Here is a 19,867-nt window from a genome sequence, read left to right as displayed (position 1 = left end):
CAAATACGTAGAAATTCGAGCCCTACTTATGAATAAGTTTGGATTCACATCTGCAGGCACTCACCATGTCATGTCAGGCACGGAAAACATTCTTCAACATTCTTGAATGTATTCATATCTATCGCATCGAGGCTGCACATTCACAGACATTTTTATGTTAAAAGGTGGTCACGAAACGGTGTGTGTCTGCTGATGTGGATCCACACTAATCCTAAGGCAGGATTCACACTGACACGATACGGCAAACGATGCAGCTCGACGCGGATTGGTTAAAAAAACTTTTAGTTTCAGGTTTTTTCAACCAGTCTGCGTCGGACTGCATGCTGCATCGCTTGCCGCATCGCCTCAGTGTGAAGAACTTGCCTTAGCAAGTAATGAAATGCTACAGCAAGTCTGCAATGATTTGAAATGTATTTCCACGCAAAAATATAAATAAAAATGAACATGGTAAATATTTTTGAGATAGATATAGTCAGCATATACAAATTCTAAAGCCAAAATAGGCAAATCGCCCAACGTGATGGCTGGAAAGAAATATTAAGGGTAAAAAGAGTTTAAGATAGATTATCATTAATTGACATTAAAATGTAACATTATAAAACGCAATTTACCTTTATCCAAGTTTCTAGTAAATATTATGTATTAAAGTAAGCTTTGATGAAAAAAAGGGAAACTTTCACTTCAACCCCCCCCCCCCCCCCATAGAATGAAGCAGTTCTTATAGAATTATACAAAAATACGGGAATATCCCGTTTGCGGTCATATCGATGACGAAAAATATGTCATTATACCCGATTTCATTGTCTTTCATCGACGTTATAAGCGACTCATTAACGTTATTCTCTATGAGAATCAGCCGGGATCACCAATTATTAACGTTATAGAAAAGGTGTTGTTATAACCGAGTTTAACTGTTTATTAATGGACACTCCCTGCTATTGGGCAAAACTCTCTGTCCGTTATAAAGAAATTCTACTGAAGTTAGAACATTAAAAAATATACATACTTTCGCCAGAGCGACGTGCTGAAACTTATCAAACGCCAGCTCGTGCTCTTCTCCTGTCTTGCCGAGTTTCTGTCCTCGTAATATGCGAGCTGTCGTCACTGTGGTCAGTCCCATGCCATCACCTATGAAGAGAATAGTGTTCCTACTAATGCCAGAGCTGTCAACGCCTTTCAGGTTCTTCAGCAGTTGAGTTTTGGCTTGTTGATACCAGTGATTCTGATCTACAAAAAAAAAAAATAATAATAATAAATATAAATTAGAATATTTACATTTTATACAGATAATTATATTGCAATGATGCAATATGTCTCAATGCACATAATTAACCACTAATATTACTCAAAGCTACAGTCAATATAACGACAGCAATGTTTCTGTGAATTTTTGTCGTTATAACCGAGGTGTCTTTACAACCAGGGTTGCGGTTTTCGAGAATTTTTTTGACGAAAAATGCAATCAAATGCAATCATTGCTATGAAAGCAGCTTTTATTTCATTATGGTTCATTATGGTTGGAGTGACCATATTTGATCAGGAGAAAATGGGAAATCGTGGTGATAAATACGAGATAAATCACCAATTCTCACAATAGATTTTACCAACTCTCAGAAAAATCGCCAAATATGGCTAACGAATAAGCGTTGGCGGGAAATACAGTACTAGAAAATACATTCAGGGATTTTTTTTTTTTTTAATTTATTTATTTATCACACAACCCAGTAGGCAGTATTGCACTTACGCAATGTAAGTGTAAAAAAATTACATAGCAAATAAGTGAGATATGAATATCTGTAGCAATATCAGTTTTTACAAGATTTATAAATTATGCAAAATACTTTCATTTCTGATTCTAGTAATGATTAATATTTGAAGTAAATTTCGTCCAAAAAACACGCAATGAAAACGGGACATTTTTTGTAATAGAAAAAGTCGGAAAAGGCGAAATTACAGGAAACTGCAGTAATATCCCGTATACGGATCATGTTAATCAGGAGCACGACGGAGTCCCAAACTTCTTAGAAATCCTTTTATCCATCGTTAGATATTAAAAACGCTATAAAAAACGAAAATTTTTTTGTTGCATCCGAGTTCATAGCATTTTCATCGACGTTATAAGCATGGTTCATTAGCCCTTCAATTGGCAACCTTTGAAATATCCAGAGGAGAAAAAAAGGTTTTTTGGCGGGGGGGGGGGGGGGGATTATACATATATTAAGTAAACTAGGCATTCTGAACGCTATAACATGGCAAAAAAAAAAATGTTTGCAATATCTAAAAAAATATGGGATCTTGCACTTCAGGAAGCACATGGTGTTTATATGATTTACATAGATTTGAATAACATAAAAATATCATTAATTGTTTGGAAACTTACTTTTTCTATCATCACCGAAGAATAGCAATATGGCTCCCCCCCCCCCCCCTCCCTATGCACACACGGGGTATTTCCCTCCAAACTGCAAGGCTTGCAAATCGTTCTTCCTTGGCTTGAAATAAATAGGCGACACGAGAACCTCTAAGCTATATCCTGCTGGTAATTATAGAAACTTCATGAACAGCCCACAAGTAAAAATCGAATGCTTAGGAATCGCTTAGAAACATCAATGTACGAGCTCAAAATATAAAATACGTTCACTTCAAAACTATAAGAAAACCACGTTGTGCTTGAGAGCAACGCTAACAAAAAAAAAAAAATGGTTTAACATTATTCTCTACGGGGATCAGCCAACAACGCCTACTATTGACGTTATAACCTAGGTGTCGTTGCAGCCGAGGTCGTTATGCTCGAGTTTTATTGCATTTATGTATCAGAAGAACTATGGACTTATTTAGAAAAGAATATATCGCATGATAGGAAATTTTCCTCAGATTAGATTTTCAGTGCTTTTAAGAAATCTGGTAAATCACTGAATGATTTCCCAAGAGGTGCTTTGAGGTGCCATGGAAAGCGCCATCAATTTCTAACATTCTAAAGTTTTACTCAAATGCATGTTTAAAATAATTTCGAAGATTTCTCTAAGTATAAGAAATTGAGGGAAAAGTTATATAGGGATAATGTTTCATTATTACAAATTATAAAAAAAATTTTTTTTTTCTTTCACTGATAGAAACAGTGACTTGGTATCGAACCACACTGAGCTACGGTTGCGAGCTACCATTAGTGACGTTCACTTCTAGGAATCGAAAATTCACGAATTAATCGCCTCGAGTATTCTGTCTAGTACATGTATAGATAATTAAGTAAAAACTCAACCGAAACACGATTTCCAAATTAAACTCGACAAAAGGTGATTAGATGGTTTTCAATTACATTCCTATTCCTTCTAAAGCCTAACAAGATAAATCATTCATTTTACTATCTTTAATTCGTAAAAGAATTGTACGTTATTATGCATTGATGGCTCTTAAGCTACCGAAAAAAAAAGGAGGAAAGTAACATTTCCGAACGTTGTTCCATACATTTTATTAACATCAGAGTAACACGATAGGAAATCGCTCAGAGTGATTCAATGGGAAAAGATAAGAACAAAAAAAAAAAAATTAAGAAAAAGTATTATAAGGATCGGCAAAAGTAGCCTTTCGAAAAGATAGATCATTATTATACGAGAGCAAATCACCTTAATTGTCTAAATCGAATTTCGAATGCTATTAACTTGAATTATACGTCTCGTTCCCCTTGATGCAAATATGATGATTCAGTATATGGACCTGATTGTAATTTAATTTAGTTGGAACATGTGCTTTCATCTATCGAATGACTCTCTTTCGGGGGGTTTTCTTTACTTTTTATTATTATTTTTTCTTCATTTCTGTCGGTGAATTCAAACGAACAAATCACTCCGAGCATAATAGACGAGAGAGAGAGAGAGAGAGACAATGTCGTTTCACAAAATGAAAACACGCTAATATCAAAATGTCCATTCATTTATTCGGAAGATTGAAATAGATTTGGCTTTTTTCCTTTTTACCCGAATGCGCGGATCATTCCAGTTGTTTACTTCATTTTGGAACTTATATTGGGTGATTTCTGTGTCTTCATTTGGAAAATCGAACAAATAGAATAAGTGATCACAATTTAGTTAATTGCATTAACTGTTATAAATTTTTTCTTAAACAAGGCTGTCCTAAATTTTTTTGTCCAGCAGATATGATATTTGTGCACTCTATCGTGGAATTTAGAAATATATATACTTCAAATTACAAAATAGTTTCAAATTTCAGCAAACACTGTGTTGTGCTTTGAAATTTTTTTTTTTTCACAGTTAGTGGAATTGAAACCCTGCTTATTTACATTCCACTCATTCGATTTTAATTTAGTTTAATTACGAACGAAATATCTACATAAAAAATTTTTTCTTCAATTCTTAAATATATACAACTCCTTAACCCATTTACGTCCAGGCTTTTGGCAACAAATTTGGACTCATCTTTGTTTGAAATGTCGGCAATAAATCTAAAAAAATAACCAGTTACCTTATTAGATGGGGTAAAAAGAGTAGACAGACAAACATGACCGCTGACCGCACAGAGAGACTGTCTTGGGATGGTTTGCGTTCTTTCCCAAAGGGAGCGGCGATCTCGGAGAAAAAGTACAGCAGATTTTTCTTTCACTCACTCTCCCACTATACGGTTGCCCCCTTTGTACGAGATTAAGATCGTCCACATGGGAGACATGCATTTACATTGTATTTCCATGAATTCTTTTTGGGGGAAAGGGCCAAGCCTTCTTGCAAAATTTATTCGGGTGGAGGGGCGCAAGTACCCTGAGTCCTCAGGATCCGGGGTGTCTGTGCCCAACATAGTGTAGGTGCACGACACACACGAGATCTTACCGACATACGTATATACACGATCGGCATTGCAATAATTGAATTTATGACTCAAAAAGAAAAGCAACTTAGAACTCAAAATAGTGAAAAACTGAACATTTTTACGAACGTAAGAAAACAGGCAAACAATTATTTTACAGAAACAGAGAAAATGCGCATGTATATACATATATACACGTATATACCGTAAAAACGGTACGTATTGTTTGCATGTTAAAATTTGCACGCGCATTGAAAATGTGATCTTAATTGTGTGACACGGCTTGAAAAAAAAGCTTTCCACCCCTGATCATGCAATTGTCAATTACTTTCATCAAGTAAACGTATTTTTAATACATAATTATCATTGGTTGTTTCAAGTCTGAGAATCGATTAAAATTTTAAACTGTTCGATCAACATTTTTAACTGATGAGTCGAATTTTAGTCGAATATTTTTTGTGACCATATAATATTTATAGATGCTATAAAATATATTCAATTCCCTCCCACACGCCTATTCGGCAGCTGTAAACAATTATAATAACTTAATTATACGGCCAGGGGCGTCGGAAGTGTTTCGCAACTGTGGGTGCTCGTCTTTAGTTTTATATCGGAAATTTTTAATTTCTGTATCACTTCTGAGGGTGCTCGGATCCATGTCACGAATTACCGTGGGTGCTGGAGCACCCACAGCACCCCCGGCTCCGACGCCGCTGTATACGGCAGCTGTCTAATTAAGAAATTTAGGCTGTCCGCTTGAAGCAATTTAATATGCTAAACATAATTCTGTTAAAGCCTGTAATTTCTTCATTTGGATCTTGTCGTGCTTTTTTTAATCAGTTATTTTAGGTTACTAAATGATTTCGAAACTAATTTCGTTCATACTGTTGCTTGTTTTCTAAGAAACTGCTCTCAAATAATACATGAGAAAAGAGGAGCTGTTGCATCCAAGAATGTCAAAAAGAAAAAATGTGAAAAACTACTGCTCCTAGTGGAGACAATAAATTTTTGTGTTGCCTCTTAAAACTCCCATCAAACTCAATTTGAAACTGAAATCATCAGTTTTCGTTGAATGTACTTGCCGAAAAATTTGATCAAAATGCTGATTCAAATATTTTCAAACATAGTTAGACACTTATCCAAAATGTAAAACATCTAATCGGTTATTTCAAAATTTTTCAAACATATAAAGTTTATTCACAAACTTTTAATGAAAATTTTAATCAAATTCATCGATTCGAATAACTCAACTAAAAATTTTAACTGCGATTAACAACAGATCGGTGAACTGACCCGATTAATCGATTAATTGGACCAGCCGTAGTTGTTTTACAGCTTACGCAGCTTGCAAATTGAAAAGAAAAAAAAAACATTTCTAATTATATCCATCCACAGAAAATAACTGTTATCGTGAATATTTTGTGCCAAATAAAATACAGTATAAATATTATTCAGAATTATCGATTAGCTGAGAAAGGGGGGGGGGAATAAGGTTTCTGTCATGTTTCTGTACAAATCTCGGCCGAATCTCTCTCCTTAGCACTGAGTCTGACAGTCCATAAACGTATAAGAGAAATGTATTATTATAATAATACAAGCAACAAAGCATGTAATTTCAACCGGACAACTACTGCCTTTTATACAGTAGTTCTTCGTCACTCGAGCGGAAGCGCTTAAAGAAGGAAGGAGACGAAAATATATATCCCATACACACTGAAGACGGTGATGCATTGCTCTCACCATCGGACATTGGTTGGCTGTCATACCAAGGAAAATTCTGTGGGTGGCAAAGTCATCAATCAATATTTTCCTTTCAAGGAATTGATTGTGAGAGTATATAACCCTCCCGCACGCACACAAGAGGAACTTGGGTGTCAGGTGGCGTAATTGATGCTTATTTCCAACCCACAGCATCTTCTCTCTCTCTATGTGTGTGCTCTGTTCATTTTACTCCCTCTCTCCAATTATGCCGCCTTCAAGAAGTTGCTTTTATACGTTTCTTTGAGTATATTTGCCCCGAGAAACACGAACTGTTTCTCAATCAGTGCAAATATAACACTAAATAGTTCTATTAAATAGTTCTTGTAAAGGTTTCAGAATTTTTCACCTGACAATTCATTTACTGTATGGTACTTTAAGGAAATATTTTTCAGACCTACCGAATGTAAATGCGGGTTGTCCTGGAATAGCCGGTGTGTGTGGAAAATTCATCGCCACCAGTTTACAACCGGAAAATTTACCGACAGGAAAATCACCGCTGGGAAAATTCATCGACTATCAATTCATCAACGTAGTGAGTAAATGGATGACCAGGTGAATGATAAGTTAAGTGAGTGAGTACGTAAGGAAGTGGGTGAGGAATAAAAAAGTGAGTAATTGAGATTAAATGAGTCAGAGAGTTGGTGAGTGAACGGGTGAACAAATTAGGGAGTGAATGAGCGAGTGAGCAAATAAGTTAGTAAGTTGGTGAGTAAGGTAGTGAGTGTGCAAGTGAGTAAGAGAAGGAGTGAAGTGAGGAAGGATGAGAAAATAAGTGATCGGGTGAGCAGGGGAGTGAGTCAATCATATGGTCCCTCGCTCAATCTCTCACGGTCATTCATATGGTTACTCACTCGTTCGTTCACTTGGTCACTCATTGACTAGCTCATTCACCACTCATTCGCACCCCCATTCGCTTACACATTCACGCATATGCTCAATCACTCGGTCACTCACTCTCTGGGGACGAACTGCTAACGGTGAATTTTCTATAAATCCTGGGATAGACTACAATATCAGAAAAAAAATCCCGCCAAGAATTAATTCTGGCAGCATATTTGCGGAACAGGTCATAATATTTATTCCACAAGCTGTCCCATTGGTGGTACACAACCTTAACGACAGATAGCGCTGTGGAAACAGCAGCTGTCAATGGACAAAAAATGAAAATCAAAACTCTCTTGAAATATCCACTGTTAGTCGCAAGGGGTCATTCATATGCAACGTCAGCATCGAGAAAGGATTCGCTGTATTTTGATGAGCGAATGACGCATACGTCATCAACCATCCTTTACGAAAATATGAAATATTCATAATGACATCTTTATTTTCCATGTTTACCAGGTGAAAAACCTTTCCCTTGTTTGTGAGCACCTGAGCAAATAACATTCCTATAGATCTCTTTGGTAGACCTCTCAACTCTCAAACCTTTCTAAAACCTCTGTAGACTGCCCCACGCCCTGTCTTACTTATAGGGTATATAGGAGGTGTCAACTAAACTGTTTTGTGTCCACTCCACACAGCTCATGCGTTGTCCTTGAGTGATATACTGGAATCTTGTATATATACGGATACATGCTCTTGAACGGGGGAAGCGGTGGTTGACCGAGGGGTGATCGAGAGGGGGGTATTGTCTATATTCGGCTTGCCCATAATTCCAATGATACAATCCTCTGTACCGTTTATGCTCTTGCTTGATGTGGACGAAAAAACAAGCTGTTATGATGTACGAAACAAGAATGGAAACTACTGCTCCTGAAATAATAATTTCCTTGCCTGATTTGTGCGTAGGTGAGATACGTATTTAAAAAATAAGCAAACATTTTATGTATTTATTTACTTTTTCGATGAAGCACTTGATTAGGTGTGTTATGGGCCGACCTTCCACTCGGAAAAAAAAATTGATAATCATTGGCTAGTCAAGACCAAACACATCCGCAATAATTCCTTCAATCACATCGATAGATAAATAAAAATTGAATTACTGTACTCCAAATTATTCAAATGGTTGTTTTTAAGGAAATCATTTTGCATTTTTTGATTGAATAAAATCTCTGGAATTCAGAAAAATCATGATGATGAAGACGAGAGCCAATGCTCGTTAGTTCGCACCAACAAACAACAGCAACGTATACCACTCCATTGGGCGCTAAATTTGAAGTATTTATCAAATTTAAGAAACACATTTGGTTATTATGCATATTCGCCGGTAAAAGTGACATATATTTACCAAACCCACCAAAAATAGAAATGGATTACCTTTTGGGTTTGATAATACGATTAAATAATCGACGTTTGGGTTTACCCAAAATTCAAAACGAACACGGCTTGAACGGCCGGTTTCAAAATGAACACGACCGTGTTCGTTTTGAGTTTTGGGTAAACCCAAACGTCGATTATTTAATCGTACCACCAAAAATAACCGATATTTATCACATTTACCTTAACATATACATAAAATTTTTAAAAAAACGTCATCACAATTTTAGTAATTTTTGGCGTGGTACTCCAGGTCGATAAGACACTCACCTTAAGTACCAGAGGATGTTTAGAAGTGTCGCAAGTTCGATACCCGGTCCGTCCTTGTCGGAAAACTTTCCTTTCACAGAGATACAACAGAGTCGGAGACATGACCACAGAAAGAGATTGCTACAGCAGCGAGTCCCACATCGAATGATTAGATGGTGAGTCAGCGAAAATTAGCAAGCAATGATATGTAAAATTAGCGTATTTTTAGTACTTCTGCTAGACATTTTACACTAAACACTGCTGCTTGTATCAAACATTTTTCGTCAGAGTACTTCATATCATCATTCCAAAATCATGTAAATCAAAAACTTCCAACCATATCGCTTAGTTTTTAGTTCAGAGCTGTTTGGAATACTGTGGACGGATTTCAAAGAGATATTTTGAAAAATGCTTGAGAAATCAAGTTTTTCGTGAAGGGAAAAACCAAAAAAACACAAATCATTTATATTTGAAAATCTTGAACATCTTGAAATCGCATTCAAAGTCTTCACTTTCAGACTAAAAGCATTAAATTCGTGACTTTGCTTCTATAGATGTTGTACGTATGAAATCAAACTGTTTTGGATTCTACAATGACTGCACTTTCAAATGAACAAATTAAAATGAAATGATGTGAACTTTGTCATTTGAAGGCAGGCACAACGAAGCCTTTAATAAAATTAAAAACAGTAAATCTTTATTATTCGCTATCGTTTCACCTGTAAACGTGACTACAAATAGATCAGAATTCAAGAACCTTTGTTTACATAGAGTTAATTTAAGGAAATATAATACTGTGATAGAGTCGTCGGTAAACATGGTTTGATTTATCTCACTGTAGAAGCTACCTTCATGTGCGTTTCCCAAGAGTTGCATCGTGAGAATTTTAAGCTTTTTTTAACGAAACAACTTTTCCTTGCGTAACAAGTACATCCTTTCCAACATTCAGTGAAGATTTGAAAACAAAATAAAATGACTCTCCAGAAGTTACAATGAAATCCTCGTGTGATTTAGATTCTACAAAAAACAGAATAACATTCCTCTCTTTCTTTGCTTTTCATATAATATTTAGGAAAAACTCGGTGTACAGAAAACCTTAGAATTTTCACCAGTATCTACACGTTTTACGTGAAATTTGCAAGAAAGTTATTGAAAAATACGAACGACATCTGCCTATGACATTTTCTTTCAAATGCTTCTACGAATACAGTACTGTATCAAATGTCTTCAATAGTCTACTGTATATGTTTTCGAAAGCAGTGGGAATATAAAAGAATCTAATTCCCTTCATTTTCGGTATTTATATGCATATATAATAACAACCCGTTTGTGTCCACACCTTGATGAGCTTCAAATTCCATTTCGATATTCAAATACTTTATTGAAATTGCACAAATTAATATATAAGAGATATTTTTAAATAACATCAACACTGAACAAGTAGCCTCAATTGAGGACAGCAAAATATGACAACGCATTTGAAAAAAAAAAAAAAGTTGAAGTGAAATGAAATTGTGTTAGTTATTCACATTAAACTGTAATCTAAGTAATCAATTACAAAAGAATAACATGCATGAAAATAGCAACATATTGTCGATAACATAAGGTGGAAAACAAAACTACTCAGAAGATAATAAAATACGCCAATTTCTAAACCAGAAATGGCTTCTCGAGAATTCTTTCGATGCCAACCTCTTGGTAGGGTTTCGTCTGTAAGTGATAAAATATACTTGTACAACATCTAGCTACAAGGCTTAAATATTATGCGAAGCCAAATCCTTCCCCCCTTCCTTCCTCTCTCTCTCTCTCTCTCTCTCTCTCTCTCTCTTTGTACTCAAATGAGTTAATCAAACAATGAAAACAAAATTTTCATTATAATCTACGAAGATATAAGACCCAAAAAATTATTTAGAAAAAATATATCTCTTAGACAACACACAGAAGTTTAATATGAAATATTTATTTAGCATATTTTGTTTGGAAAAATTAGAAATCATAAGATATCATTTGTTTAATTTCTCTAGAACATGATGATGTGATTTTGTTTTATGTTCTTGAGTACATTAAGTGATATAGAAAAATTGCATGAAACGAATTCCAACTTCCCGGAATTTCAAAATACTTTTTCCATCACAAAAAATTAGAACATTTGAATAAAAAACTTTTACAGCAGAAATATTTTATCTAAAATGGGCATTAGTTCATTCGAATAAATGTTGTATATCTCCTCTGGACATGTATATAAACATGCAATCCGTCAATCTTGACACTAATCTTAGATTTTATGTACCAAGACATTGAATCAATAATGCTCTGGCAAGTATCAAGATAGACGTTCATCGACGTTCTTTCGCATAGTAGCTGTTTTATAATTAATAGTAGTCGCCGCTGTGCGGTCGTGTGGGCATCGTGCTAACCTCTCATCGCGAGGATCAAGGTTCGAACACCGTTGGAAGCACGGTGGTAATCGGTTGCAGTTGATTTTTGACGGTTTTCCAACTTCGAGGCACAAATACGAGCCTGTCTCCCAGTTAAAAAAATAGAGCAGGTAATACTTACAACAGATATTTACACAACGTGAAAATTTAGGTAATTTCCATTCCACTTCAAAATATGGAAGCAAATGGCAGCACAAGTATTACACGAAACAAGCATAACACTGACAACATAAATATGTTTGACCCATTCATTTACACTCAACACGTTCTTGTATGTAGCGATTCGTTATAAATTCCGCAAGGGAATGCTTACGTAGAAACATGCACGTAGTTTAGTAGTACTAGCTAACTTGCATTTGGTTAGGGCTAACTTTTATTTACAGCAATATCTCGATAGCATTATAGCACTAGGTACCATCATTTAAATATCACGAAATAATCGAAGCGTCGATTAGGCCCCTTGATCTAGGCCAGGGTCTTCAACCTTTCAGTCATTATGGGCAAAACTTCCATGAAGCGCAACTGGCAACAAGTCATAATATGGCATCTAGATTCACACAGTGGCGTCTCAATAGGCGAGCATAATGGAGCCAAGGGCTTTTAGTCAAACAGGGGGACCTATATATTTCAGAGTTTTACGTATTCTGAGATTTCTTTCATAAAAAAAAAAATTTAAATTTTCATTAAAAAATCCTAAAAATGTTTTTAACTGAAAATAAGTTGCTATCAGTTATGAATTTTTTTCCATCGAATATAAATCTCTACTAACACTGAAAATCTTCTAAATAGTTCAGGAAGTATTTTTCATTAATTATAAGTATTCATAAATGGAAAAATACTTTTTCCCACCAATTCTGATGTAATTTCGTTCAATAATCATCAAATCATTTCTATTAATTCTGAAACTGTTTCTCATTAATTCTCAAATTATTTCCTCTCATTTTCTCTGAAATGAGAGGACCTTACCATTACCTTTCTAAAGGTAATTTCGAACTTACTTCTTTTCACAAATTATTCTGGAATGCATTTTTCCATTGAGGGTTTTTTCGGCATTTTAAAAAATTCTGTGACTATGTAAGTTTTGCTTCGACGGGACAGTGCAAGAAGCTTCGAGGACCATATTTGGCCAACGGGCCATGCATTGAAGACCTCTGGCCGAGACTGAATTTCGGATAGAAACATCTCCATAGACTTTAACTGCTGGAATCGAAAAGTGGAGACCAACACATTAGCACACTGAACACATTTCCTATGAGTGTTCAGTGTTCTTGGGGATTCCGCATGGTCAAACGCCACGGAACGCTCAAAAATCCCGGATTCCGAGATGTTTCAAAGAAGAAAACTGTCTTGTTACACTGATATTCGCAAAGTTGCTCTTCGTTTTGAATTTTAACGAGACATTGTCGTTTAAAACAAATCCAGACCTCTTCGGGGACTGACCTAGAGAATGTGGAAGCATGTGAGGGACCGAACGAATGACTTGGTGTGTGAGAGGCGAAGACCAAGACCTAGAGACTAGAGAGTGTGAAGCATGTGAAAGACCGAAACTGAGGCGTTTTGATATCGTCAAGTGCACACGTTTACTTAAATTTTTCTGTTTATCCAATACAACGTTAAAGCAAATATTTAAAAAAAACCGTTAAAACGTTATACAATTGCTTCATTATTAAAGTAATTTACGGTTTTTGAACTGCTTTTCATCCATGTTTACTCCGGGTTAGTTAAAATTTGAAAGTAACTGTTATAATAGAGCTATATGGAAACGCTTTTAAATTCTCTCAAAATCTAGCGGACTTTCCAATGAAAAACATTGAAAAAACTTAGAATAATAAAAACATATTGCTTTGGGTTAAGAAAAAAAGAATTTTCCACATAAAGATAATAAAAAAATTGTTTAAAAGTCATCTTTTTTTCGCTCTCTCTTTTTTTTTCCTCCTGAGAGTGAAATATTTTCTAAAACAAATATTCTGAATTTTTGACGCCAAATTCTTGTCAAAAACGTCCAAGAATTAATATTTAATTGAATTTTTTATTTATTAAAGAAAAATAAGAAATTTTCTTCCATATCAGATGAGGACGTTTCATTTTCAGAAATAAGGAGAGAAATGCCTTTGGGCACATATTTTCTCTCGTAGCTTCTTTTAATGTTAATAGAAATGACTGGTGCGTGTCGTTGAGATTTTTTTTATTTTTCATTGGTCAAATTGATAGCTAATAAAAAGTCTTTCATTTTTCTTGATCGTTTCTTTAAAAAAAAATGCAATATTCGTTTACTGGGTATAATAAAAAAATATTTTCTTATACTAATTTTTTTTTTTAAAAAGTGTTTATCAATTTAAATATCTCCTGCGTAATATTTTGTATATTTATTTTCATTTGGTGAAAATTTATTCCCATTTATGTTCATGTTTTGCTCTTTTTTATTGTAACCTGATCACGCAATTTCCATAGCAATTGATTAGTTGAAAAAACTTTCATTTATTTTAAAAAAAATTGCGTTTTACGCATATTTATATTAGTTTTCTCTAAAAAAAATGCAATTTTTTTCGTTTTACACAATTTTTCAAATAGTTAAATTTATAGAGAGGAATAACATTGGAATTGGAGATTTCGTAAATTTAATTTCTGAAAAACAGTGAAAATATAAGGGAAAATTTTTAAGAACGAATTAGTAGATAAGGATTTTACCGCTCTTTTGCCATCGTATTTTACATATTTCCCGAACATTTAAACCGTTGCTATAGCATTATCTTCAGGTATGATTCGTGAGTGTTATTATTGAAATTTGTCTCAGCAATTTACAGGGCAAGTAATTAGCCTAAATCTACGTACTATACAAGTATTTATTCTAAATTAAATGAATGAAAATGCACATATTTAATTAACGAACTATATGGTTTTTACACCGGCAACCTAGATATTTTTGAGTATAGTAAAAAGTGCGCGATATTTTCCTTAAAAAATATTGCAAAAATGTGTAAGTCGACACTTAAGCAAATGAACTTATAACAAAATGTACTGTCATTATGCCAAAAAAAAATAATTCCTTTTCCAAAAATAAGATCCTTTTCCTTGAAAATTATCAAACATTATAATGCCATTATCAAAAAACCGAGGAACCTGATGATGTACTTCATAGAATATATTTTCTGTTGTACACCATTTATGTTACTCGATAAATGTGATAAATTCGGTAATCATGCATAATAACCGGTAGTTATGTATAATTACAGACCATCTTGGTGAGTTGATGGTCTGATGGTGAGGTGAAAAATGATTAAATTCGAGAAAAAAAAATCGGCCACTCAAATCTGCACACTACTGTATTATTTGGAGCTATAAGATACTTTCTAGATTCAGTAGCATTTGATACAATAAAAAGGGTCGTCGCAACAAATTCGTGGACAGGTAAAACAGTTTTTGAAGCGTATGATTTCATATAGACTACATATGACGAGGCCAAATTTAGCATCCAAAAGGCATGCATAATTACAGAATTTATACAGATGATAAAAAAACACTTTGATGAAAAAAAAATTTTAAATTGTTGAAAAAAATAATTTTAGTTATTGAAAAAAATCATTTCTAATAATTGATGGAAATTTATAATTAATGACCAAATAGTTGCAGAATTACTGAAAGAAATCATTTCAGAACTACTGATAGAAATTATTTCGTAATTATTAGGAATAATTACAGAATTATCAAGAGTAATTTGAGAGTTGGCAAGAGTAATTTCAGAACTGTTAGGAGTAATTTCATTAATAATAATCTTTAATTGATCATCATAATTAATGAAAATTTAAAATTGATGAAAAAATAATTTCCGAATTACCGGAACAAATATCAGGTTTAATAAAAGAAAGAGTTGATTAAAAAGAATTAATCAATTAACTAAAAGAAGTTATTTAAAAATGAATAAAAATTCAAATTTAATGAAAAAAATAAATTCAGAAAATAAAAGTGTTCAATCAAAAATACCACAATATGACTTGGTGGTCCGCGGACTTCATGTAAAGTTTAATTTGGCCCGCATTGTCTAAAAGGTTGAAGACTACCGCTTCAAACAATCTCAAATATTTTTAAATGAGTTAGATCAATTTTCATCATTTATAAAAAAAATAATATATTGTATTATTATTTCCGCATGAAGGAAAAAAAATTTATAATAGCTTCAGCTATTCAGTAAATATTACGTATAAATGATAGATATGTATTACCTTGCGACGCAACCATCACGAAATTAATAAAGAATGATGATGTCAAGAAAGAAGCTTTTAGAAAGGAGCAACACGTGGAAGTCATGATGTTTTTCTTCCTTTTCCTCTTGCTGCTCCTGTTTCCTTTTATTCTTTTCTATTATTAAGTGTTTTCTCTCTGAGAAGATCACATCCCTATACCAGAGAAGCGCCAGCGATAAATAAGAAAGCACAGAGAAGCTAACTACCACCGATCATCCTAAAGAAATGTCAAGTGCGCGCCATCTACAGCGCTATCCATCAGCCCCCGGTAATCCAATGACAGGACAGCGGGTGATTCTATTCCAGAAAAGTTTATCGAATGCACATGACATGGCATGACATGACGTCAGGATCATGTTGCTGCCTTGCACGAAAAGACCCTTAATTACCTTTAAAATTGGGGAATATGACTATAAAGTCAAAGAAAATCTATTAATTTTATATTGATTCATCTGATTACTTTAAAAACGTAATTTTGGAAGAAAATGTTGGGAATTATTTGAAAAAAAAACTGGTAAAGTCTCATCTACGACATCCCCGATATGCGAGTGAAGGTTCAAGAAAATATCGAGTTTTACATTTCGTGAAAGCTTCATTTTTTCTTGTAATTCCAAAGAAGGCCTTGTTTTGTTTATATGACGCTGAGAAATGAAATTACGTCTACTTGAGGGTTGAGTTTGTACATACCAGTGATTCGTGAATAAAATCTTTAAACGCGTTTCACCAAGAATGCTATTTTTGACATTTTACTTGAGGTTGAAACATGATTTCTAAGAATCTACCGATTGCATCATTATTAAATTTTAATATTTATTGTTAAGGATATGAACCAAAATCTAAGGTCTATCATATATATTTGACTAATTACAGTGTTTTACATATTATATGTTGAATAAAATTTGAAAACATTCACAAACAAACTACAAAATCCTTTAAATTTAGGTTCATAGCCTGTATTATCACTAAAAATGTACGGTAAAAATAACAGAACATTCAATTCACAGAATTTTTTGCAATCGTGTGTCGAATATTACATGAATTTTGCTCAAAGAAAAATTTTTTACATGAAAATGAGAGACTATTTCATAGAAAAATACAAATACAAAGGCCACAACAGGCAAAATGCCCAACGAGGTGGCTGAGAAAAAGATGGCCATAAAAATATGGATGTCATATATTTCAAAAATATAGCAACCCAATTAAAAATGCAATTAACAAAAATTATAATCAATATATACATTTGCATAATACATAAGTAGTCCAAAATTTTTATTGCTGTTTTTATCATTTTGAGACACTTCATACCAAAATTTGTTTTTAAAGTTCATCTAATACTATTTTAAAGGAAAAGTGACAAGAAAGGTAGTCGGATACCTTAAATCATTTTCCTATCAATAGCTTGGGGAAATAAAACTTGTTCACAATGATTTCTAATTTCAAATAGATTGTTTAAAAAAATTGTTAATTTATTTTGCAGTTGAAATTATTTGCTTCCAAGTTATAAAATGTTTTGTAAATATTTGACTTGCAAGTCCAGAAACTCTTTGTGCAGGTACCTCGATATATTGCTGAGTTGATGTTACTACGTACATTGATGTACCTAACGTTTATTTGCTCCAAATACCTTGATAAATAAATAACATGAATTGCAAAATTAGTAATGTACGGTATATTCTCATTGATATTTGTTTATTTTGATTATTCTGTAAAATATGATGTATTTTTGGTTTCAAGCAAATTTTTCTGCAAAAATAACTACACGACAACGAAATCTTTTCACAGTACTATAAAAATCGATTGTATTTATTTAAGAATATTTAAAAGAGTTCAACAAGCTGTGTGGTGGAAATAATCGGGAAGCCACCTATCCATACTTGAATGAATGACAATCTTAGTTTTATGGGCAATATATTTTAGCTTTTCAGTCTTTTTTATTTTTCTTTTATTGCCATTGGGTTGATGTATTTGGGCTATAACAACCATATTTTTATTGGCTTTTTCCATTATATTTTTTTATTGATATTTTTCATTACATTATTTTTCCTTATCTTTTCTATATTTTACCTTTTTGGGCAATTTGCCTATTGTGGCTTCTGATTTTGTATTTGTATCTGTTTTTAGAACATGGTCAATAAACCTTCAAAACTTCATTTTATTAGAAATCATTAAATATATCATTTAGTCACTAATTTATTTCTAATTTGGTACACATATTTTCGATAGTGTATGTTACAGGGTCAATACACTATCTTACATATCTCTAATATTTATTTTTCTTGCAAATTTTCTAACATTAGAAAAATTGCAATTATAGCATCTTTCACGCATGATAAAAATATAATGACATCAATGTTAATTGAGTGAGAAATCTGATTCAAAATAAAGAAACTATTCAGTTCGTCAAATGATGAGAAAGGTTGAAACTTTATTTTCTCGATGTTATTGAAAATAAAATTGAAATCAAATTTTAAAAAATAAGTATTTTTTTTATATACCAAGGATTCATGAATCAATCTCATCTATTTTGTTTCGTTTGTTCGAGAAAACGGTTTTATTCATTTTGAATCAATTTTTATTCATTATTATTTTTGATTGATGTCATGCTATTTTATCATACACGTAATGTGTTAACACAGCCTTTATTTATCTTGATGTTTGAAAATTTGAAATAAACCAATGATTAATAATTGAATAATAGTAAAAAAAAATATTTTAAATGATATTTTTACTACAGCACAGTTTTATAGGCTTTTTTAACATGTAAAACGGTAGGAGATTCCCCCTTAATGATTTAATCTCTCTCTCTCTCTCTCTCTCTCTCTATCGCGGTAATCCATTAACCATTCTCAGTACATTTTTTTAAAAATTGTCGATAAATACATAATCTAAAAAACCCCCCTTTATCAAACTTTCTTACTATATCTTTTTTAATCGAATCGTTGCAAAAATTCAGATTAAAAATTAAATAAACTAATCGTTTAACACTTAAAGCCATCATATATGCTCGCAAAAACCTCACATCTCAAGCAAATGCAATGAACATTCAAGGACCGGATATACCTCGCTTCACGTCTCAAACAAATATCGAAGCAGTCTCGAAATCCCGAAAGATGGGTGTATCATGGAATTTTATTGATTTCTTTTTTAAATATATGAATCACAAATTTCAAATTACACTAAATCATGAATAGATAAGTAAATAAATCGTCAGTTTCGTGCGCAAGACACCTTCATACAATTTGAAAACATGGATTAGTTTTCAAAACGTCCGTGTGCACGTCGGTGTAATCTATTCACAGAGTCACCATCTTATGGTGACTCTCTTCTTATTAATTGTCATGATCTCTGACTTGTACACTTTAATGAGGCGGTGTCTCCTTCAAGAGCAATGCAATAAATGTTTCTATTTTTGCATATATACGGTATTCTTTCATGCGCATTTATCGGTATTTTAAAATATTTCAACGTCTCTCCCTTTTTTTAAGTTACTCGATATCATTTCCATATAACTTCATACAAAATTCAATAATTATGTTGCTGGAGATGTGGTTAAAATTTTAGTATTATCTGTTGCAAACGACGAATAACAATGTATACAGCAATTTATTTGCGCTATTTTCCTCAAAGAAAATTCCACTATCTTAGATCAGGCATTTATGCTCAAAACATATGTGCATATCATACGTAAAACTTATTCAATTTTGTCTGAAACGGAACTAACATATTCAATGTGTTCATAGATATATTTGTTATAAACCTTATATTTTTTTCCACCAGCATACCAGCATCGATAATTTCATTCGTGATATTCGAATAAAAAAAAAAATCATTTAAGTATTTTCCTCATTGAGAGAAGAAATAAAATTTTAATCTGAAATATTTCTTCGAAGCTGGAATTTTTTTTTTGCTGAACCATGAACTGTTAGTGTTTTCTTTTCGACTTCATATATATATATATATATACGGGAATATTACTTTCACTTTGGTAAATATTTTCAAAAATATACAACAGTTGTTTATTTTTTTTTCCGTCTCTCTTCTCATTTTCAGACCAAACTTTCTAAGAAATGAGCTCTCTCTCTCTCTCTCTCCTTGAAATGGCAGCAT

General features: G+C 33.1%; 1 protein-coding gene across 1 annotated transcript in view; it reads right to left on the bottom strand.

Annotated features, from left to right (window-relative positions):
- Window positions 1-15,868, bottom strand: part of LOC149082959 (alkaline phosphatase, tissue-nonspecific isozyme-like) — a 30,048-nt gene extending 14,180 nt beyond the window's left edge. Inside the window, exons 1-2 of the mRNA XM_089236906.1 lie at window positions 15,740-15,868; window positions 1,007-1,227 (exon numbers count right to left, since the gene is read on the bottom strand). Coding sequence (XP_089093032.1) covers window positions 1,007-1,227; window positions 15,740-15,824 — 306 coding nt within the window. The 5' untranslated portion in view covers window positions 15,825-15,868. The remainder of the gene's footprint in view (window positions 1-1,006; window positions 1,228-15,739) is intronic.
- Between the last annotated feature and the right edge of the window lie 3,999 nt (window positions 15,869-19,867).

Source organism: Pholcus phalangioides, unplaced genomic scaffold (genome assembly GCF_987345545.1).
Source record: "Pholcus phalangioides strain wild (caught in Gottingen) unplaced genomic scaffold, Ppha-v1.0 ptg000009l_1, whole genome shotgun sequence".
Taxonomy (NCBI): Eukaryota; Metazoa; Arthropoda; class Arachnida; order Araneae; family Pholcidae; genus Pholcus; species Pholcus phalangioides.
This window is presented reverse-complemented; position numbering and strand designations above follow the sequence as displayed.